Source organism: Papilio polytes, unplaced genomic scaffold (assembly GCF_000836215.1).
Source record: "Papilio polytes unplaced genomic scaffold, Ppol_1.0 DF824047.1, whole genome shotgun sequence".
In the NCBI taxonomy this organism is placed as follows: Eukaryota; Metazoa; Arthropoda; class Insecta; order Lepidoptera; family Papilionidae; genus Papilio; species Papilio polytes.
Window position 1 is genome coordinate 2,922,703 of NW_013525157.1, and position 25,079 is coordinate 2,947,781.

A 25,079-nucleotide genomic window follows, 5' to 3' on the forward strand; every position below is an offset into this window, starting at 1 on the left:
ATACCAAAGAATGAGACGCACATTATTTGCCATACTTTAACCTGCTTGCAAAGTAAATAATGTTTACTATAAAATAAACTAAACAAGTGAAAAAGGCATAAGGTTTACTTTCCTTAAAAATGTTATTTTCATGTTTCATTTTTTATTTTCAGATCAACCAAAGCAAAATCCTGTACAGACTTACTTAACGATGACGACTGAGAAATCTTGAATATCAAGTTGGAAAATGTTAACTTAAGTTGTGCTTAATCCCCAGTCATTGTGTGGGTGTTCTTGCTTTATTCCTTGCTTGTATACTTAAGGACGTTGACACGTAGAAAACAATTTAGTAAGCACAAAAGCTTATTAAAATGTAGCGGTTCTTAACAACTTAACTGATAAGTTATTTACGACAAGGTCACTTTATGGAGTAGAAATGAATTAATCATTAGTAATGTTGAAATTATTTATTAAAATATAATTTATTCGTCAACCCGAAGGCATTAAGTTGTCCTAAGTAAATTTTAATTGGAATCTGTCATTGCTTCAAGGTAAGTGACTTATATACCCAAAGTTAAATTAAGACCATGACTTAAATTAAAACATGTTCTTTCAATTTTTAAATGATTTATCAGCTCAAATTATTATTATATTTAAATTGTGACAATTTTTAATAATAAAAAATTTTTAAACCAGTTTTGAGTCTATGAATATTTTATTGTAATCAGAATATTGATGAAATCTTATGTCTTTATGCGTGTATCTAATTCTGTGTTCTCTTTTAATTTTTAAATGAAATATAATAATGTGCCATTAAACAAATCTGTCAATATTAAATTTCTCAACGCACTGAAACACTTTTTCTGTTCTGTACCTGATTTATTTTTTCCTTTTATAACGCAGCTCATAAAATAGGTTAGAAATTCTCCCAAAGATAAGAATTAGGTAGATGTCTGTAGTGAAGTAATGAAACTTCTTCAACATATTACAAATTAAAATGTAATTGGGTAGTGTCAAATTAATAAATTAAAATAGCAGCACAATGTTGTCAATTTTATAATTTACTGGCTGGAAATGAATTTATGAATAATTTTTTGTATAGATATACGCTTGTTAAGTAGGTTGTGTAAGATATATTTTGAAAATACACGTGGAGTTTTGTGCGTAGAAAGCTTATTGTTATATTTGTAATAAAATTACAGGACAAAATTATTTTAAACGTTTGTAGATGTGCAATAAATAAAAAAAAAATATTATGAAGATTTAAATACATAAGTTAACTATTACTAACAAAATCAATGATTGAATTTTTTTTTATTTCTTTGAAATTAATAAGTTTTAAATTGAATTTAATGAATTGCAAATTAATTGTTATTGGAATAATTTGCGACTTGTTCGAACAGAAAAGTGGCCAGTGAAATTAGCTTAATTATAAATTATGGTAGTTATTGTTAATTGTATGTTTTTAAATCTTCATTATTACACATTTGTATTCTGTGAATAACAAAATTTGTATAAGCTGACAAGATATCTAACCCTACCGGCCATAAGAGAAACTAAATTGTAATAGCTCACTAGCGCCCTCTTTTTATGCGAATTTCTATGTTCATCAAAGACATTTAAGAAATATGTAGACTAGACATAGGGAGCAATATGTTTTCACCGGTACTTTCTCTGTACGGCACATAACAATGTTAAATTTGTCACGCCTAGATGCTTGTGTTATTTGCTTGTTTGTGACTTTGATTGTAAGAGACCAGGCAGCACTAGTGACTTGTGTAAAATGTTTCAAGTGAAGTTTCAACTTTGTTTCCTTTTTTTAATATCTGATGTTAATGTAGATTTTACATATAATCTGATAGAACCAAGAGATAACAGCGCCCCTACTGGACTAGATATTCTTGTTTGCCTATACGACGTTTGTAAGGTTTTGTAGTGCTCCGAATCTTGTATATCGAAGTCAAGTTTGTAAAATTATACACAAAAAATAGTCATTCCCTCGCAATGTAATTTTGTACTAATAAACGTATGTACAAGAACTCCTACGTAGTTTTATTAACAGAAATAAAATTATATACAATTTTTATTTAGATTTGACCTGTTGTACATTATTTTCTATACTGTACACAACAGTAGAGTTTATGTTAATATTTAAAACTAGAACCTTGCTTTTATATCACGACATAATAGACCAAGGATAGGATATTTTATTCATTATTTACTAGCTGTGTCTCGTCCGTGTTAAATTAAAGAATAACAAAAAATATAACCTATGTTTCTCACAGATAAATTACCTTACAAATACTAGAAGAGTTTTTGAAATCAGCCCAATGGTTTTTGAGATATATCGATACATACAAAAATACAAAACCATCCACTTTATAACATTAGTATAGAAAGATTAAGATCAAGAAAACTCAATCGAATTAACTTGATCGATCATCACTAATAATTAATACTCTTTTAAAGTAGTAAAAAAAGTATTTAAAAAGTCGAGATCAAGTTATCAGACTATAATTGCATAGATACACGTGAGAAAATATTTACCACTATTTGGGTCAGTCCGACTTAATATCAAGGGAAACGACCTTGCATATAAAATTGATATGTTAATCTGTTTCCTCTGTGATGCAGGTCTTGCATGATTCATAAACCAATGACATCATTTGTCCTCTATTAGTTTTTACCATAAGGCCTAAGCGACATTTTTTTATCAAATTAGTTAAAAATTAAAGACCAAAATATCACATTAGTAACATTGTATCTAAAAGGACATGAATAAATAATGACAAAAAGCTATTAATTTTATTTTTATAGGCTCAGAAAAGTTAAAAGTCACGATAATAATAAATTTTAGAATCCATAGTATTTTTATTAAATTATAAGACAGCGCCATCTATTTTGCAAACTGAACAATTTTTAAAAGGAAAATATTGTGGTTTCACTTCATAACCACCAAGGTTTAAATGCATCATACTAGCTAAAGCTAAAGATGGCATTGTAATATACATATTTGCTTTGTCAAAACATTATTGTTTAGAAAAAAACATTTAAGGAAACAAGTGTTATGGCTTATTTTTAATATAAAGAATTAATAAAAAGATACTAAAACTATAATTGGTAGTTTTTATAAAATTCGTGCATAATTCAAAGCTCAGTAAAGTATTAAATTTTAGCCGGTCTTTTAACATAAAAAAATAATCTTAGACGCACGTGACGGTCGTAATGAATTCATTTTTCTTTAAATCGATTATATTCTATAGCTATTAATAACGATGTGTAACTTTCTCTACTATTTCTTCGAGATCGAAATGAAAAAAATAATTCACAGACAATCGGCTGGCGTGCAAAACGCTAATCGTTCTATTCTTAGGACCGGAAAAGAAATGGGTAGATTGCGTGCGCGTCTGTCATACTGTGGCTCTGGTTTTTATGACTGTGGGTAAACATTTTTTTACTAAAATAACAAAACTTTTGCTTTAATAAATTAAGCTATTACGACAATAGATGTCGGTGTTAAAAATTATATGATTATTTTCGTTTAATTACAAAACATGGCTACCGTTTTCAGTGTAAAACAAATTGATGTCTTTATTTCAGAGATGTTTTCCTTTAAGGCTTTTATTTCTAGTACTTTAGGTAGTTATAAATAACAACTGAAGACTAAAGATAATTATAATTTCCTCACTTCAATGTTGGGCCACTAATCAAATAAACCGGTGGGCAATATTTATGAAATGGCATGTTTTAATTATTTTTCCCCGCGGAGCCTCTTTAGCTTACGTCAGAAGGCTTAGCTTAATGATAGCGAGGAGTTTTATCACCTCGACAAATTACAACTTGTTTACAAGATAAGAATGTCAACGACTTTTTTGATACACATTTTTTATTAAGCTTAGATAACGCAATGTACTCAATGTTGTAACAAGGTAAGCAAAAGCTTTCTTCATTGTTGAATGAATTTAAGTTTCATTTAATATAATGGTGACGTATTCATCATAAAACTAACTGAGCCTTCCTTTTAATATATGACGGAGGATAAAGGTCTAGAATTTCCGTAATAACCTTTAACTAAAACTTTATTATCAACAGTTGCGACAAAAGATCTACAATCGCCCTGGGCGATTGTACAGTGTTCTCTCCTTCATTATGACTGGATTAAGACTTAAGTAACAGTCAGAGTCAAGTGGTGTCAGTTCGCAGACCAGTAAAGCCCTATCCTGTCAAGCGCCCTGGGCGATCACACATCCCCGCCCTATCCTAACGCGGACACTATCGATGAAAGAGCGGCAAGAATTTTTCTTTTTTATTTAATTTGTTAAACGTTATGGAAAATAAACATTACTACGCCCCAAGGGAGTACAAAGGGGTAAATTATTTCAGTTCGCCGCTTGTCTGTAGAAACATGAAAACCCTTTACCTAAAATTATTCCTTTGGGAACTTTGTTACAGTAATATTGCTAATTTATTTGCGAAACTTACAGCATTTAAGGCACGATATTACGAGTCTCCTCATAAAAGCTTTATTGAAGGTATCAGTTCATTTTCATTTGTTTCTTTAAGTAAAATCTTAGAGTAAAAGTAGGAACGTATTTTCATACGTCATAACAATATAATGTAGGTACTGACTATTGAAAAACACTAATAAAAAATATGAATTCCTAAAAAAAATTCTAGAAAATGCATAAACAAAACATTCGTTTTTTAAATCTTCGATTTACTATTAGGTGCGGTCACAGAGATCCTCTCCGCTTTACTTAATGGCTCGTGACCAACCACAGATGACGAGTCCTGCATGCCAACAGGATATCAATCACCAGACCTTCGTCGTGAACGATTACCAACTATAAAATTTATTGATTAAAATAGTATAAAGATTAAGTTAACTATGAGTGATATTAAGTTATTAAAAAGTTTATTGAACAATAACTGGGTATTGTAAGAAGACACGAAAAACAAAACATTTTTTGTAATTTTTTGTAATTGGTTATTGGAGATTTGTTTTACGTTTGTCTTGTTTAGTATGTACTATCGAAATTTCATCTAGAATGATAAATGGCTTGTACGGTATGTATGGTAATAGTAAATGGTACATACAGGGTTATAAATCTTAAGTTCAAAAAAACTTTTGATTGCACATTTTTCTGACAAATAATATCAAATGTGGAAACAGTAATTTCATTTTGACAACTTAAATTCTCCTTGACACAGTTATTTGCGAATCCAATGTTTTCCATTCAAAACCGAAACTGATGTCGTTGAAATACGTTATAGTAAGAGTGCGGAGGAAGCATTATTTCGTAACAATATGGGTTATAAACAATGAACGAAAATACTGATGGGATATTCTGTAACATCTTATAAAATATCCGATTCCAAATTTGTGACAGCATAATGTACTGCGTATCTTGTACTCCTTTTCTAGTATGTTTTTAAATATCAGAATGGTTACACTACTTTTTTTAAATTCCCCGACGAAATAATAGTTTGTCATATTTCAAAATGATAATTTAAACATGACCAATTGCAGAATAGAGCTGCGCATCGCATGTCGCAAGACAAGTGACAACAAAGGGTCGATTTGTCGCTGCATTGTCGCAACACAATAGCAACCGGGTCGAGTTGTAACTACGGAACTACCTTAATGGGCCACGAAGACGCCTCGCTAGCGACACCTGCCGTAAAGATTACCCGCCCTATTACCATACGGAACTTATTTTTAACATCGTCCCAAACAATACAACGTGCCCTTTTGACATCGACAAAAAATTACTAACTGACAAGACGTTTGTTTTAAAAAGATGTCTTGAAATGTGATTTCGAACCATAACTTTGTGATCTTTCGACATCTTGTAGTAAGATCTTTTTGCACAAAGCTGAACCGAAAATAGCTTGGTTAAATTATTAATTAAAAAGTTCAAATTTTTTTAAGATAATTCTAATGTGACAATCTGACTACTGTAAGAAGAAGTTTACGATAAAACCTTTGAATTAATAATTAACATTAATAATACAAAAACTTGGTTACCTCGCTAGAATGGTATATCTAGATGCCTAAGTAATATTCTTATCTCCAGTGAGAGTTGTCTAACAAAAACATACTCGCATCATACTCGATGTTTTGATTAGAAATCTTAACGAGTTTTACTTACATTGAAGAAAGTTCATCGATTTAATGAACACAAAAACTAGATATTGAACTTCCTACTCTTAATCTATAGATAAGTATATGACCAAGAAAATACCAGTCCTGAGCATAATAAGTTGGTAAAAATTAAGCATTCATTTACTAGTCCATTCTTCAGACTTAAAAGTTAGGTTAGGTTAGTAATTAAATTAGGAAGGAAGTACTAAATATAGAAAAAAATCATTACAATGCTCCAGTAGCCTTTAGTAGCTGGACAAAGGTTTTCTTTAACATGTTTACTGCGGCAAGTAAAATCATAATTCATAATCGGGTGCGGCGGCGGGCCAAAATGCGCCCCCAATTATATTGCCGCCAATGCGTGGCAGGTCTTTCTAGACCCACCAGCACTAGGACAGATTGAATTGAAACACACACACACACACACACACACACACACACACACATACACACACACATACACACACAGACACACACACATAGTAATATTTGAATTCACTAACAACCTTTTTATTGTACATTTGCTTAGATTTATATTAGTGTTCTAAAAAAAAAAATAAAAAAACTAGCACTAAGACGGAAGAACCCTGGCTCCTACAAGACGGGCCTAGAGCCTAGTGTAGGAACCAGGCGATCGACCACAATTGTATTAAAAGAAATTTTGTAACTTTATAAATAAATCTTTAAAATCTTAAAAAAAAAAATTGCTATCATGATTGTTGAAAAAAATGTATAAATTTTATGTAATGTAATGTTGAAATGAAATAATCACTTCGCACTAGCGAGAAGGACATAGTTTTTTTGGTCCGCACCAGCTTAAGTACCGCGTCAGGCCGATATCGGCCTGATACGCAATGAACGTTTTATTTCCTTCGACAGTGTGATTTATTGGTTACTGACGTCTATATGAAAGTACATCTTGGAGAAAGGCGCCATGCTTCTGATGTCAGGATTAGGTTATCATTTCAACGGTTTCCTATTTACATTACCAAAGTCCTGGTAAACATGATGCATAATCTATAAATATATGCAAAGTCACACTTCTAGTGATATTTTTTGCAAACACTAATGCGCCTGATATCAGAGGAAGTCGTCAGGGCTGTGCCGACGGAAATTGTCTCGCATTAAGAAGGACATTAACCGTTATGATATAGAGGGGTCCCCCTCGCCCCTGTCCCCTTTCCCCGCCCCGAACATCTCAGGCTTATTAATACGTTTGCGTATAGTTTGTCAGTAAGCTTTACTTAGAGAGTAGTTAGGTGTACGATTATGATTTATTTTTATTAAATTTATAGTACATTTTAGTGGAATTATATATGTTTTGACACAACCCTGCAAACTTATGACCTTGTGAGGCGAGGACAAGTTAAATTGCGTAAAAACAATTCGGTCAGGTGAGGCAGACCGAAAAATTGCGATTGTACTTTGACTTGAAATTATTTGTTTCCATTGCTAAGTTAACGAAAACTAATAGGACCCAACGATTAATGTAATCATTTTTTTCTACTGGCAGAATTGAGTATATATTTTGTCTATTTAGCAGTTATATTATTAAATTATATAACGTTTTGTTGTCATTTTATATTGAATCGAATTCATGGCTGCTACAGCCTTGAACTCAAATAGATCATCGTTATCGCTTCCTAAATGGATTAGATCCAAAGCATCAATCTAGTACCGTATCAACATTGACCCCAATGACGTAGACTCCGCGGACAGGGCCAGCTTCATATTTATACAGAAAACTTAAGGTTTAATATAGTTAAAGTGTACTAATACTTTATACATACCAGTAATAAAAATTAAACAATTAGTACTTAGTTAAATTTAGTATTTTAGTTGAAAAAATAATTATGTGAAACCTTTTACCGTACTTACCCAAAAATTAATCGTTCATAGATTACAAAAGGCTAAATAAAATACATTCTTAATTGTTATTTGAGTTAAACGAACTTTGTACAGTTGGCATTTGCTTGCACATGCTCTTTGGTAAACTTTAAGCAACTTTTTGTACCGTAATCATATACTTCTGGTTCAAAGCTAGTAAACACTGAATTTAGAAATGAAATTTTAGCGACAGAATCTACATTACAGTTCAAGAGAATAAATATGCACATGTCCTCGTAATTTTCTAATATTCATATTTCAATGTAGCGCCTGAATATGTTCACGATTTGATAATTTTGATAACTGTATGCATAACGGTTACAAAATTTGCATAGATTTCTTTTAATTTTGCGTACATTACTAAAGGAATCGCGTTACCGTAAACGATATTATCTTCGCAATACGTATCTAACGAACGCATGCGCCGCGCAATAGTTTCCGCCAGGCCTGACGAAATCTAACGTAATTGCGACTGGAATGTTGTATCGATATCAACAATAAACAGTACCCGGTGGCTCTTATGTCGAAATTGTAATACTAAGTCCGTACTTACCTTCTTTTAAGTACTTTCAAACTGGCTCGCATTGCTTACGTTTTAATCAGTTTATTAAACACGTAGGGCAATCAAAACGAAGGACGTGAACGTACTTTGAACGTATCAAGTAACAAAATTATATTCGGCAAAAGGTAAATATCGCTTTAATTTTGATTGTAGTCTGATTTACTCTTACTTCTTACTAATCTCACTAAGATTATAAATGACAAAGATTGGATGGATATTTGTTAAAGTTTGTTGCTTAAACCGCTGAACTGATCTCGATGAAATTTGGATCGATATAGAGGATAGTCTGGAAGAACACTTACAATTCCACGCAAACGGAGTCGCGGGCGAAAGCTAGTTTAATAATAATTTGTTAAAATTGTATTGTCTATTGATGCATAAAATTTGTGTTTATTAACTTCAGCAACTTACATGCAACAAAAACTATAATTTCAATAAAAAACATAGAGGTAATAAAAAGGAATTCCTGGTAAAACAGTAGTTTAAAATGTCTGTACAAAATAATTATTGTACGGTATTGGTTACTGACACTCCCTTCTAGTGTTCCACCGATATCTCATTACAAAACCTAACTCAGCCTTCGCTCAGCGCTCACGAAGAGAAATCGAGAAGTTCGGATGTTTTCTCGCTAACAACGGATTAATTTCAAAGAAAACGCAATAATTTCTAATAAACTTTCTATAAAGACATTATGAACTTTGTAAAGGTTATAATTGTAATTATATTTTGTGAAAAATGCTTAATGCGTGATCCCACATTGTATATTCATAACTTAATTTAAAAAAAGACATAACATAATCTAGGAACTATAGCGCTTACTAACTTTAAATAAAGAGAAAATTAAATTGTCAAATATAAACAGAAAAAAAAACGATAAAAGAAATTCAAAATCAGAAGAAGAAAATTTTAAACGAACAAATATCAATTATTGGAAGGTCAAGTAGTAAAAAAGTGACTTTATTTTTAACTTATCTAGCAACTTTGTTGACTGTATCATAAATAACTATATTATATTGAGAGCACGTATCTCATTAGCGACCTGATAAATGAAGGTGACTTTTTACTATAATACCATTTATATCTCTATCCTATTAGTTCTAATATACGGCATTAATTTATTTAATTTGATCAACTTTATGACGACATAAAACAACCTCTTTTATTTATCTGTAACTAACTGTTCTCGCGCGGCTACATCCCCATGAATTTCTAAAAACTTTATTTTATTGTTTAAGTTTGACAAATTCTCAATTGCGAATGTTGGCAGCTTGTAGTTTTGGTCCGTTTCCCACATTTTTTTTTTCAATTCATTTACCCCCTAAGTTTAATATCGTGAAAATATATAGACTAAAGCGTGTCGTATGTGTAGGGCTTTTTTTGAACAAAGAATTATCGAAAAATATGCTGTGATTGCTGACATTCTAAGCCACGAATTAATGTAGAGGAATAATAAAAACCTAGATAAATGAAATCAGATCTAGATAGTTTTTTATAAACGAAAAGCGTTCGCGTAATGCATTCCGCACACAAGTTGCCATGTAAGTGCCTTGGATTATGACATGCCACCAAAAGGGGAATGAATAGAATATCGCGAGTGCATCTTTCTTTCACATCTACTTTTAACATAAGTCGATGGGCAACTAGCAATTGTTTTTAAAAAAGTACAGTTACCGATAACCATAACAACATTCTAATAAGAGTAGAAACTTCAGTTATGTAAATTAAAATACCGACGTATCCTTTTTGTTACGTTAGTAACCGTTTAAATGTTGTCTTAAACAGTTAACAAGAACTACCTTCCTATCGTAAACCTTGGAATAAAGTATGAAAGCCTTATTTAGGCACTAGCAGCATCTACTACTGTTTAAGGCTTTAATGTTAATTGCATTAACTTTTTCTCAAACGTTAAAGTTCTAAGATAGGTTTCCTTTTATGCAGTCTTTATAGACTTTGAATAAATTGATATATTTACAATTGAAATATGTTTAGTAATCTTTGAGTTTTTAGTTTACATGTTTTGCTTATAAAAAAATAAGGTAACGTTTTTATAAATAAACAGGCTGTTGCTCGTAACTTTGCACGCCTGAATTTTTAAAATATAGCCTATGTTATAACGTAGCTTTTTAATGGTGAAAGAATTTTTGAAATCGGCCCACTGATTTTTGTGTTTTCCCACTAATTTTTCAAACATACAAAAATACAAATCTCCCTTCTTTATCATATAGATATTGTATGACAAAAAATAAGCTTAGCTTGGTTACTAGAGGTCTTGTACTATGTACGAGATGCAGTAAACAATTCCGTGACGCAATATAATAGCCATTGCCCTCTGATATATTTGCGGGAGCATCGTGGGCGCGGCGGCTCGGCACCTCTCACCATTGAACTGGAATCGCCAAATGTCATTGCGAACGACGAACAAAGGGCGTGTCCATTACAATCATTTAAACGTATACAAGTTTGCAACCACAAGATTTGTTGAACATACGTTGTAATCTTAAAGTTCGATTAAATAATACAAACAATTTATATAACATTGTATTTGTTACATAAAATTAGTCACAAGAAACTATGAAGTGATCTAAATTTTTCAGTGCCTACTTACGCAATTTTTTTTTTTTTTTATAATATAAGGTAGCAAAAGTGCAAGCGGCCACCTGAATCCACCGAAATGGAAAGCGACCGCTGCCCATAGACATCCGCAATTGCAGATGCGTTGCCTACCCTTGATTGACGAAAGAGGAGAGGCACATAAAGAGGACATTTCCCCTTCCTATGCGTCTCCTCCACCGTCAAAACCGCTTTTCCTTCCCATACTTTCCTCTGATGAAAAGGGTGGAAAAGGAAAGGGAAAGGGAAAAACCACTTCACGTCTGTTTTCAGTGTGGTCGTGGTATTTCACCGGGCGAGCCGACCCATTCGTGCGAAGATGTTAAAGCGGGCTCTACCACTATTATATTAAGAGAGGTTATAATTTGACTAGCAATAATGACTAAGTTTTGTTACAATATGCATTGAGTTTACTAAAACAATCCTTAGTATTTAAAAACTAAACATATTTCCAATTGTACAAATAAATTTTGTCAATGGTAGACCCAGTTATTACAAAAGAGAAATACAAATTTTTCTAGAAGAATCAAACGTGACCTATCGCAATATTGTAACTGCCCATTATGAAAATGATAACTGAGATTTTTTTATCTGTACAAACATTTGAGCGCGGACAATCTCAACCACGATAACATAGGCAAGTTACATTATTTTGTCACACTGACGAGGGTTCGTTGGATAAATGTTAGGATAAAGTGGTGTAAATCTACGAGAAGGTTGTTAGTGGACATCGAACGAGTACTCGATGGTACGGTCGAGTAAACCAAGTTTAAACACTTTAAAACCGCACGTGTTAACTTTTACATAGACTTTTTTACACGACTGTACAAATAGTTTGAAGTTAAAATTCGCAGGTGAACTATAAAGGTTTTCTTAACAATCTTTTCAAAGTTATTTATATTTATTAAGACACGGCTTTTTATATAAATAAATAGATTCAAATTAATTCCTTATAAAAAGTAGACGAAATTAAAACATAACACAAAAACATAAAAAGAATTCTATTTTGTTATCTTAATGGGAATTTTTATATTATTACCAAAGATGTTTACATAAAAAAAAACTATAACTGTAGTGAATATTTCCAACTTTATCATTTACACGGTAACATTCTCGCAGACTTTGTATACAGCCTGTATCCGTAATCTAAACGACATAGTCTGAATAAAATCTATATTACTTTATATCTAGGAAGGTTCCCGAGGAAATTTAGATAATAAAATTATGATAGAGTAGACACTGGTACAAGATCTCGCACTCTGGGCCGCGCGATTCCGTCGGTATCATAAACAAACATGCTTTATTTTAAGATGGGGGACATCCTAGCGACTATTTATACTTTACGACACAACTATTCACAGGAAGGTGTCATTAATGAGGTGACATTAACACATCGTTAATAAAACTTGTTTAAAACGGGAACACGGAATCAAAAATTGTGCCGTAAATTGTGTTCATGGCTTTTTAAAAACTTGTCTTCGCTTAGTTTGATACAATATCCGACCTCTTTGGTAGGAACATTTAGAATGTCATCAAAGAGAACTGGCCACTTAGAATATTGCAATTTAAATTAAGAAAAAAGATAGTCTCTGGAGAAGAGCATGGCTAAAAATGAGATGTAGAAATAGAGGTAATCAATGTTTCTTTTTGTTATTGTTACCGTATTTTCTTACTATAACGTGATGTTTTAAATGCCCATTGCTTTAGTTTTCTTTCTAATCTAACATTTAACGGCTATAGCATTAAATTACGTGTGCACTTTTGCTGACTAGTAATATCGGTTTAAAGTATCATAAATAAAGTGCGAAGACGGGAAACGATTGGCACTTTATAATTAATGGGAATTCACGCAGAGATGTCACTTAGTGATGGTTATGCAGAAAAATTATCGAGACCTTAACCTAGGTTAACTTACTTCGGCTTACATATGAAGAAAAATCATCAAATTGTAACTTTGTTAAATATGCTATGTTTTAAAATAAAATAGTAGCATATCCTTTATGTTCTAGAAAGCACAAGAATAAAGTTATAATTATGTTGTAATGGTATAGTTTGTGTTTTATTTCACTACAGAGTAATAAATCGATAGCTCCTATGTAGATTATTACAAAATTCTTATTTCTGTGTACATTTGAAAACAACGTTAGATAGAAGAGAACTGTAGATATTGCTTGTCTATCGTATATTAATAATAAAAACATACGCAAGTTTAAGTAGGAGCCATCGATTTGCAAATTTGTGTCTATGTTTCGTATACCACAAACCATTAGGCCATTAGTGTTTTCATTTCGTAAAGAGAACAACAAAATGCTTTTGTCGCAAACAAAAGAGCTTCGTTTGAATTCATATTTCGTCTGAATACGAACCAACTCGACAAAGAAAAATAAACAGTTTCCGACGTCTAGCTGTTCATTGCTGGAAAGTAAAAGGAAAATACAAAATATCGCTACATTTCCAGTATTTATATGGAAAATGCACTTACTGTGTTTTGGAATTTACCCAATATCATTTATAACTTTTACTTATTATTGTAAAAAAAAAACACAAATAAGCCAACATTTGTAAATGAATAACGGAATTTATGAGTTTTAATTAAGAATCTCCGGCCACAACACAAAATAATCATTACTTCTCACTTTCAATACCATTCGTACATTCGCCGAACGACAAACGCATTAAAAACCAATCAAAGTGAGAGCCCTTTTTGTTTATATAACTTTCGGATGTTTATCTTAATTGAAATTTGTGAGAACAGTGAACTGCAAAGTGAGCGTCAGTACTGGCGACTTGAAAATAAAATTAAACCTAAAAACACGTTGACCAATCACAAAGTAAGTTGGATGTTCAGAATTAAAATGTTTGTAATCACATGAATGACTTATTCTGGACATATAAACATTTTTTTATAATCTTTTAATAATCCAAAATCAACTTAAAAACTAGCTTTACAGTAAACGCTAAATAAACCTCAATGGCTTTTCACTAGTGCTTCAGTGGCTTGCGTACATATTGTTTCAGCTTTGGTGTAATGTTTTTTTTCGTGTTAAACATTTTTTGTTAAAAAGCCAAAGATGTAAAGTAAAATACTTTTTAACCGATAATACACACTTTTCAAGTTTTTTCGTAGATTTTTTACTTCACTCGCTCGTTAACATTCAAATCTCGTTTATTCCCGTGAATATATAAAAATGCAAACAACATTACGAGCAAGTGCCGAATGCAAATTTCATCTCTGCTCGCTCCCTCAGCGGTAGCTACTCATTTATTCCGTTCTTATACGCGAAATGTTTTTGTTGACACCACAGATATATGGACGAGGTGTTACGTGTTCGGGATAGAAGAATATTTGATGTCGACGCATCTTATTTTCACAGCCCATAAATAAACTCCTTCTACTAAAATATTAATAACAGAAGTTTGGAAGTTAATTAAATTGGCAGTGAAAGGTTTTTTTTTAAGCAATAAAACCTTTGAGACTTATCAAGCGTCAATAGCCTAATGGTTTAACGGACTATCGATCTTGCAGTCGAGGCTTCGAATCCCGCCATTCGACTATTGTCGTGAACCATATCTTAGCACAAGCCCAGAACTTAGTTGAGTTGGTTAAAGGAAATATTAGTAAATTAACTAAAATCTGCTATATTTTATTGAATCATCAAATAAACAACAATATTATCAAAAAAAGAAAATAAATTCCGTTATTTTTTGTCGTTTTGAAAATATTTACGCAGATTTAAAAAGACTAACATAAAACCAATATTTTGTCTGAAAGCTGCATAGATGTTTTCCTAAAATTGTATACTACCAATAGATAATACCAGCTGCCATAATGTTACTATTATTATTGCTATACTACACTATTACTGTAACAAAATATCCGTATCAGCTTTATAGGAACACCAGTATACTCGTAGTATTTAAGCAGAATTTAACGATAACGAGGACCACACCGTTGACTATCGTTTCTGAGAACTAAAAATTAAATTAGAATGTATCGTTGAACTTAACGTCAAAAATAATCCTTATTATTATAGACACGCTTTTGCCCACGACTCCATCCGCGTGGAATTAAAAAAATATAAGTAGCATATGTGTTCTTCCAGACTATGTTCTACATGTATGCCAAATTTCACTCATATCCGTTCAGCCGTCAAGGCTGCAAACTCTAGCAAACATCAAACCATCTAAAGTTTCGCATTTATAATATTATTAAGAAGTAAGATTACTCCAGCGCTTACATCAAAAATATTGGTACTATCCAAAAAAGATATACACCAAAAGTTTTTACTACGTTTATTAAATTTTATAAATGAAATATTTACTCCGGGTAAGTTATTTCGCACGTATTATGTTATTAGTTGAACGATGCCAATTATTGGTCCAAAGTTTTTTCCCTCGTCTTCCACGGCGCCGGCGTGCGGGAACGTTGCCGGTATGTTTTCTAGATCGTGAAATGCCACTCGACCGCGGGCCTGCAACCAATTATTGTTTACACCACAGTTTATATTCCGCTCCGCCAGCCGACGCGAAACGATTTATTTTAAACACGCTTCAATTTAACGTAACACGTGACTTTGCTATTAATTACTGCATTTTGTTCCGCTGCATACTTTATTGATTTACAAACTGTCACCTTTTTCTAAAATATACACGAATTGATGACCTTAGACATTGGAAATTGGTTGAAATAAAACTAAATCGCATGACGATAGACTTAAAATGTTGGACTCTTTAAAATTTCAAAACCGTAGTAAAAAACAGAAGTTGTTATATTTTTAATATCTTTACCTAAAGTTAAATTTGTTTACTATATTTAGAAGGGTTGAAATATACTCTTCTACGCAACACAAACAACCGTGCGTTTATCTTACCCGCCTCGCGTACTGATTATCATATTAATGGGGTTTGAAATGAATTCAGTATTAACTTCAAACAAACAAACAAACTTCGATACTGAAGGTTAATTTACTAAATGTAAATAATGAAATAAATTTAACTTAGATATAGTATCCTTGTCCATTGCGAAAAGTTTCTATGATTCTGTGGCCTTGCAAGTTTAATTGATGTTATTTGTACTTTTATGGTTTATGCTTTTCCAAATTGCTAGAAAATTGATTTCCATGCAAGTAAGTAATGGCTGATTATTATCGAAATTATTACACGTCGTTACATTCGTGTTTTTTACCTATAAGGGCCTGTCCTACCACTAGCTGATAGAGGCTCAAATAGCTTAAAAATGACGTCACTGTCAGATAATAGAACAAAGTCCGATATTTTCTTCACATATTTACACGTTGATTTTTTTTCAGACAATTTACAATTTGGTGGGACAGGCCCTAAGTCTACTTGAAATGAGAAAACTAATATTTAGTAACGAACACAGATAACTATAGAACCAAACGTAATCTTGATTTAGCTTTTTGGATCACGAAATTTAAAAATACAAAAACAAGAATAAGGCATTTTTTTGTGTACAATAGTACATTCTAGTACACAATAAAGTACAGAGTACTTATGAATAACCGTAGGTGAATTCCATTACTGCGCATTAGACACGTGTTACTTCACACCTTAGCTATAAATTTTAATGTGCAGCTGTTCGAGGAATATACGTACATTGTATGTAACCTGGTACTAGATCTTACGTCATAGGTAGGCACGTACTAGAAATAAAGTACATTTTTAGAGTAAATGTTCTTTGTAACAGTATTGGAAAGTAAGCAAAAGTTAAAATGAAATAATTATGATTTTATTATAATGAATGCTCGTTGAAAAAATCAATACTTTTCTGAAATCGAAACTTAGTGCGTACTCGAAAATTTTGCCGGATAGTGTATTTGCGGCCTTTGTCTAAGGAAAGGAAAAGTTAAAACAATCAGCGTATAGGGAGCTTTTTTTTGGTCATAGAATTATCGTCGGTAAAAAAACTCTATTAATTAAAACGACATCGTTATAAACGATTGGCTTGTTTACTTGGGCAAAAAAAAAGAATTACGGAATCAATAAAGTACGTTAAATACATCTATTAAGACGTGAGTATAGATAAAAAAATAAGCTGCGAATACTTTAAAATAACCACGAGCTTTTCTTGGATTCATTAAAGTTTTTATTTATTATAAAGCTAGTAAAACATTTGTAAATAACAAATTAAATAAGCGAGTTTTACCAACATATGTACATTGTAGATTCAATAGTGGCAAAGTTTTTTTACCGCGATAGTTGTATCAAGTATGGGCGACGGGTAAATATTTTTTTCACATAAATAATTAACTGCACATACCAGGATGACATTTTAGACTGACGTTTAGTAATTGTGTGGCATTGTGATGGTATTCCAGCAATCCAGCGCCGGCTCATCTGTCAAGGTGTTGTAGCATGTTCGAAATAGTCACGGGATGATGAACTTTTGTGCGTCGATTTGCATTCTGATTCTATTTCAGTGTCGGCGGACGCTTGCGCAGTTACGCACCGATATGTTTATAGCGTCGGTACCGCTAAGGAAATGCCCTAGAATTAATATTAAACCTTATTTATTACGTTTAATACGCACTTGAGATTGTATTCTGATTAAATTTAATGTTACAGATGTTGAATGTTACAATGTTTTGAATAATAAAATACAAATTGTTAGTCTTTATTGATGTATTTATGTGAATAAATGCGTGAATGGGATTGATGACAGTAAGAGACACATATCCTAATAACAAAAAATTAAGTAGACTTTAAATATTTGATATAATAAAAGACAAAATAAAGCAGACCAACCATTAAAAAATTCTAGGACGAGACCATAAACGGCATGTTTTAAATTTATATAACACGAGTGCAGCGCTCCAACTACGTACTTACGCAAAGTCTACTTTATAACGTTACCGGCTAATAAAATTTCACGTATAGTCAAGGACTTTTATTTCCTACCCAGTTCGATGAAAGATTAATTTCATAGTCACATTGCAACTAGGTAATCTTGTAGTAACGTGTTCACTTTTGTTAATGTAATAATTTGCTTTACGTTAGTTTATCCTAAGGTAGGGAATTTATTTCTTTGACTGTATTGTTTGAAGTTGCGCTCCCACATCACGTTCAAACTCGGCAAACTGCAGTATCAACATGACACATTAAACGTGAGTTATGACGCGCTAACATAGTTTACTTCCAAAATAACTTGCCACATCCAAACTGACATCTTTTCTCATTTCCTTATTTTTTTTTTAATGTTTACCGCAGTCCATGTTAAGAATTCTTTGATGATCATCCACAATAACTAAAGTAAAATGTAGAAAAAGTGTTCAAAACAATTTAATCATAGCTGCATTTAGTCGTTCAGGTTTATTAATAGTATTATTGCTTCCGAACAACCAAATGACCAAGGAAAGATGATCGCCAAAGCTATTTTAAGATAACAAATAAAAAAATAGCCTTCAATTCAATTCTGCATTCAAGTTGCCACAAAATAAATAAAATTAAAAATTTGCCACTCTATAGTTTCAAATTTAAAATAGAAAATTACAAGTTACTCTTAGCAATTATTTTTTGCTTATTTTCTGCAAATTGTTTTCCATTCGGCCAGTAACTACCGCCAAACCATAAAATAAACCCATGTAGATATATTGTACATAATACGAGTATACTACTTTAAGTTAACAGTACTCAATATTAAACATTATCTTTAAGTTACAATGTGCTTGACGTCAATAATGAGAATATATAGGGTATCAATAAATGTTAACGTAAATCGACGTTGTTGTGATTTCTGAGCGGATTATGCGGAACCTGTCAGCGTTTGCATCCCTAGTTGGGCATTAAACATTGTCAGTATAAAGCAGCCAGCGCTTGTCATTGGAATATTTGAATTGTGTTTGTACAGAAAAATGATTTAACATAACATAAGTTATCTTTTTAGGAAAAAGAGGAAGTGACTCTAAATATAAAATTTTAGTAGAAGATCACAGCTTTCAACTAGATTTTAGAATACTTTGATAATGTTTCGCCGTAGTATCTAAGAATACAAAGATGCCATTCTATCTCAAAGTTAAGACAAATTAGCACTGAAACTTTTTTTCGAGTAATGGGATATATTCGTTTAAATGTTAAAATTCAATTAATTAAAAAAAAAACAGATATAAAATTATTTACACAAACTATACGGCTGTTAAGGTAAATAAGCCTTAGCTTAATATTTACTTAACTAAGAACAAGCAGCTATCATATTTTAGTAAATGTTATAATGACAAGTAGTTAGACGTACTCAACCAAATGTTGTTTTATGAGCCGGTCGCAGCAGGAGTTTGGGAGCTTGGCCAATAGTGTCTGTTATGGTTATACTTAAACTAAATAGTTACTTAAGAATGAGTGTGTTCTACTTTTATAATACAAAAATTACACACCGTGTATTTATTAATTGAAAAAATAACTATTTAAAACTTAAGATTATTTCTGTAAACAACAAATGGAATAAGATGTAAAAATCTTTACGGTCGATAGGAAAATAATTTCACTGATGGATATATTTAAGACACCTCAGTATATGACGTGTACATAAATAATTAAATTAATAAAAATTGTAATAATCACATGAGAAACCAGTTAAACAAGATCGATTTGTACAGTAAAGTAGTTCAAACATCGCTGTCTGCGGTTTTATGATATTGTTACAAATCAATATTTATGAAAAAGATTAAAGGCATCCTAAAGCGACTCTCACAAGGATACTCTTTAAGCACGTATACGAAATATATAAAATAGAGACACAAAAAATTCTGACACTTTATAGAACAAAAGTCAACACGAAATAGGGTCCATAAGCTGACCAAAAGCAATCCAATTTGTGTGTACAATACCGTGGTAAGTTAGCAACGTCGGTCAATTCATTTGGGCTCGCAGTCGCGTCGCTGCGAGAGACGGGTCGATACGGCCCGTCGCAATATCTGCTCCGCCACATCCCCAGATATGAGCTCGTCGACAATTTATTGATACGACGGCGTTTGAATAATATACTGCTTACTAAATCAAAAGCTCAGCTTCGTTAGTTGTGTACAATGAAAATGAAATGGAATTTTCAAATGAAATTTTGTTTATGAGATCTTAAACTAACTACTTAAATGTTATAAAATGTTGTAAATGCGAAAGTTTAGATGGAAGGATGGATGGATGGATGTTTGTTAAAGTTTGTAGCCTAAACTGCTGAACGGATCTCAATGAAATTTGGCATAGATGTAGAGAATAGTCTGGAAGAACACATTGGCTTTTTGGTATTTTTTTTTTAATACGACGCGAAAGGAATCTTGGGCAAATGCTACTAAACCAGTAGAGTAAAAAAATTCATCAAATAAATTTAAAAATCGATAGAAAAGTCCTTAGACTAACAAAGAGTCTACTTGTTCAGTATATAATAAACGATAATGTTAAGTGGTGACTCGTGTCATTTGTAAGATTAGAACAGTCTCGAAGGTTCAGGTGTTTAGAGTAAAGACGTTTATTTGTCTTCCCTGGCATCTCTCCCCCTGCCGGCTCTTGCTCTCGTCTAGTCCGTATTTAATATACCCCTAGAGGCACGTAAGTACATTAGTAAACAAAAGTGCAGCCCTTTTACCTTTTAGAAAATAACAAGGATGTTGTTTTTATTTTGTTTTCTTTTTGTGGGATTTGTCATGGCCAAAACAATTACATAATATTATTTTGTTGATTAATTCTAAAAGTAAACATTAGGCAAAAAAGATAAATATTGACAATGGTTTGCCTGAAAAAGAATCAATTGCTAATTAAGGTAGGAATTATTATCCAGCGTCGAAGAAATAGATGTAGTAATTTAAAAATGTGAAGAAATGTACTATTTATAAATTAATACAATAATTCTGAAAACGGATTGGAACTTAATTTGCAGACCGTACTTACCATTGAGTAATTGCGTTTCATTAGTCGCAGAAAGTAAACAAGCACAGGAGAAAATGAGATCTAAATACCTTTAGTACGATTAATAAACATTCTTAGTGAATCCTATTTATTAAGAATTTTAATGGTGAAAGAGAATCCTTTATAGATTCAAGTAAATGCCAAGTAATATAAACTTCATATGGCTTTAATTAATTTATGTTTTTTTTATTAACTCTTTTGTTTCACTTTTAAAAGACAAATAACTTGTCTTATGCTATGTTTACTATTTTTTTTAATGTCTTTTAATGGTATATCAATGATATTTAAATTGGCAGTTAAAGTTTTGGAATTTACATTCTGATTTCGAGGTTTTAAGGGAAACTTTCTCAAAATAATTAATACCAATAATTGGGAACGATACTAAACACCAATTTCGGTTATTTTAAGATATCGGACCAGATTTTTAATTGTCTTTGGTGATTTTGGGAATTAAATTAAAACAAGTTTGAAAAATTCCAAATTTTATTGCTTCATAAAGTCTTGAAAACATAAAAGTGTTACGATATATTTGATAGCAAAGCAAAGTAATGTAAATGGCGCCATTGAATTGGTACAAGTAATAAAACGAATAACTACAAAATGTTACTTTTTTACCTACATTTGTAGAAGGCTAGTAATAAACACATACCGTGAAGAAATATTTGTCATACGATAATCCATTTTTTTTAAAGCAATTCAGCGATAATTGACTTAACCTTTAACAAAGACAAAGATATTGTAAAAATATTATTTACGAAAACATAACATATCTTCATAAATTATTTTAAATAGAAACTTCAATTAAAACCTTTAAAAATTTAAAAGGACTTCAACAGCGCACTGGAGAATTTACTGTTAATACTACTTGTAAATGAATTACCTCATTACTACCAACTTGTACTAACATTAATTGAAATTAAAATATAAATTCAATTACACAAATTAAGGATTTCAACGGTCTTTTTAAACCGAAACGGAGATATCGTCTACTCGCAAGTTTGTGTGAAACAAAGTTATGAGGAATTTTGATTAGTACATAATTAAATTAATGAAAGCCATTATGGAATGCGAGCCGCGAAACATTTAAAAATACAGTTCCATAAAAACATTAAAATATGTCCTTATTTTTCTTATCAGAAGCATATCTGAAATTGAAACTCAAAAATGTTGTATAAACACAAAATCTTTTTTAAATCGTAAGAATAATCTTACGATTTAACAAATATATTATTAATAGTAATATTATAGATACAAAGGTTTAGATATATGGATGGAGTTTGTAGCCTAAACTGCTGAACGGATCTCGATGAAATTTGGAGAATAGTCTGGAAGAACACATGGGCAATTCACATTTATTTTATTCCACGCGGACGGAGTCGCGGGTTGAAGCTATTATTAAATAATAAATCTTGTAAATTGAAGTTAATATTGATAAACTTTAAAATCAAAATGTAATAACAAGGCGGCATGGAAAAGATTTTTTGTAACATGCGAAAGAGGTTATACTCGTGAGTGTATATTCATTGATCAGCGGCTGTCTCGACTGACATTTATTTTAAGTCCAGTTTGGTTTGAATTTTAAGCATGTACTGCTAATAATTTAAGTACATCTGAATTATTTAGCGGACTTTACTAAATAAACAGCCTAACCCACGTTTACCATTTAACTAAAGTAGCCGAAAACCAGCTATGAATGTGTTATCGTAACATTAATTCTCCATTTATTCATCGTGTTACTTCTATAGCCATAAATACATCCAATCCATGATAAATCTCCTTTTTTACAAAGTAATAAGAGCGAGTTAAAAGAAAGACTTTGCGCCATGTTTATTTGTCGTCCGTCTCACTTGGAATAGGTTCCGAGAAGTTTTCAAACTCGATGCCTGTCGCGGAATACCAAACACACAACGTAGCTTGTCCTTCCGCCGCTATTCGATAGCTGTAAAAGCATAATTTTTATTGATTTTACAAACATCGATTGAGACAAGATTTTATTTATAACTAAATTCTTGTGTACTTAAGTGTACTGGTTGCGGTTATCCATAACCTGGTCAAAGGATGAACATTTGCTCGTATTTTTCCCAAAGAATTGCGGAATCTATAGCCTTAACTATTTCTAAAAATAATAGCCATTTACTTATTACTAATTAAATTATTTGCAAATTTAAGAAGCAACACTATAATATGAATTTGAAATATAACCTCATAGAAGTTGATTACCTCAGAATATCGAAGTTAGAATCACAAAACTTGTATCTAGGGACTGAAACCTAGACAAAAGTCATAATTTCTATCAACATTATCTTAATCTCAAACCGTACGTCTTCGTTTTTATGTTATTTGCATTTGACTCTACGTTATGCAAAGTTATTTAAGGCATTCTACGTGTATAATCAGATTAAACACAATAAATTCTTTTCAAATTCATTCTTTAGCTTCACAGCTCAATAGATTAAAAATAAAAATTATAAAACTTTGTATTGTATCCATTGACGATCAATTTTGGTTTGGTTATAGCATTTTTGTCTTCATCGTCTACATAAAACCTTTGTTTTAGATATCTATAGATATCCGAATGTATGGTATACCTAATTTAAAACTTAATCTTAATAATACGTAATAAAAATCGGAGAATAATTGGATATTGCTTTTAATTTGTCAAAACGCTCATATTAGAAGCCCGACTTAAATATCAATTTAGTAATAAGATGTGGCTTTAATCAATTCTAATTTTCTAAAAATGTAATGAACAAATTTTATAATTAGGTAAGAATTAGATACCACACAAGTAGTGAATGTTTGAGCTCGTTTCTTTGTGGGTCAAAAAAACGGTTCTTTTTTTTTCTTTTCCGTTTAAACAATTGCATACACATCGGAGTTGTGTTGTATCGCACACAAGCCGAGGCAAGTGACGATGGATTTAAGAGTGCGGTCACGCAGCCCTATGTCCACGCAGACACTCCGCTATGGCGATCACATACTGTTTAAATTAAACATTCCTAAGAACGTGTATAAATAATTAGTACTTGGCATACGAAATACAGACCTTGACTAAATAATACTTATTAAAATTCAAACATTATCATTCATGTTTGTCAATTTACGATTTTTTTTGCTGTCACATTACTTAAAAGTTTTCGTCTTCAGGGTTTTATCCTTTTGACATTGAATAAGTTTTTTTTTTCGATAATTTCTTACCATACAGTATTAATCACAATTAATAGACACCCATAACAATATCCTTGTCTTTTCACTTATTTTTATTGTACTCGTATTAGTTACTCAACTATTTTATTTGAAACTTACTGTATTTAAAATATTGCATTGCTCAGGGATGTTTTATATTTTTTATCATAAAGACAGAAACGGTTGCCAACATTTATTGTTCACGAAAAATGAGTTAACTTAATACAGATTTGGTTAAGTCGGGTAAAAGGCTTCAGAAATTTCTCGCTCAAAACGCCCCTCGAGCCTCCCTGTCCTAGTTACAAGCCAACCCTCGCTCGATCGAATAAATGGCGCGAGAAAAATTTATGATTTCAACATTTCCTTTATTTCTTTCGTACACGGCGAGGATACCTGATTTATAAAGGTGAAAAACATTTACCACTTCCCTCAATTGTGTGTTTCAAAGTCGAAAATTGCTTCATACGATTTGTATCGATTCCTACACTTCAATTCTGTATACTGTGTATCCGAGACCTTTGGAAATTACAAAATACCAGGTGTGCCACGACCGTGCAGAGTACGTAATCGCTAAGAAAGATTGACAGGAGCTATCCTTGTCGTTAGAGCGCGAAGTGAAGCGAATATAGAAATGTTAAACTATTTACACCATTTGAAAAAAAAATCAGTTACATCAAAAACGAATTCGATTTTTTCGTGGCCATTTGATAGGCCTTTAGTACTGAACACACATAAAATGTATGTTGATGAATACTTAACCTTCTTTTGGGAACTCAGGTAACAAAAACTTCTATGACA

The 25,079-nt window shown here is 31.8% G+C and overlaps 1 protein-coding gene across 3 annotated transcripts in view; it reads left to right on the forward strand.

The window, feature by feature from the left end:
* LOC106100688 (partitioning defective 3 homolog) overlaps window positions 1-1,227 on the forward strand; it is a 31,503-nt gene extending 30,276 nt beyond the window's left edge. For all 3 annotated transcript variants that reach the window (XM_013279664.1, XM_013279666.1, XM_013279665.1), the window contains exon 6: window positions 153-1,227. In XM_013279664.1, the coding sequence (XP_013135118.1) occupies window positions 153-201 (49 nt within the window). In that variant the 3' untranslated portion in view covers window positions 202-1,227. The remainder of the gene's footprint in view (window positions 1-152) is intronic.
* The last annotated feature ends 23,852 nt before the right edge of the window (window positions 1,228-25,079 follow it).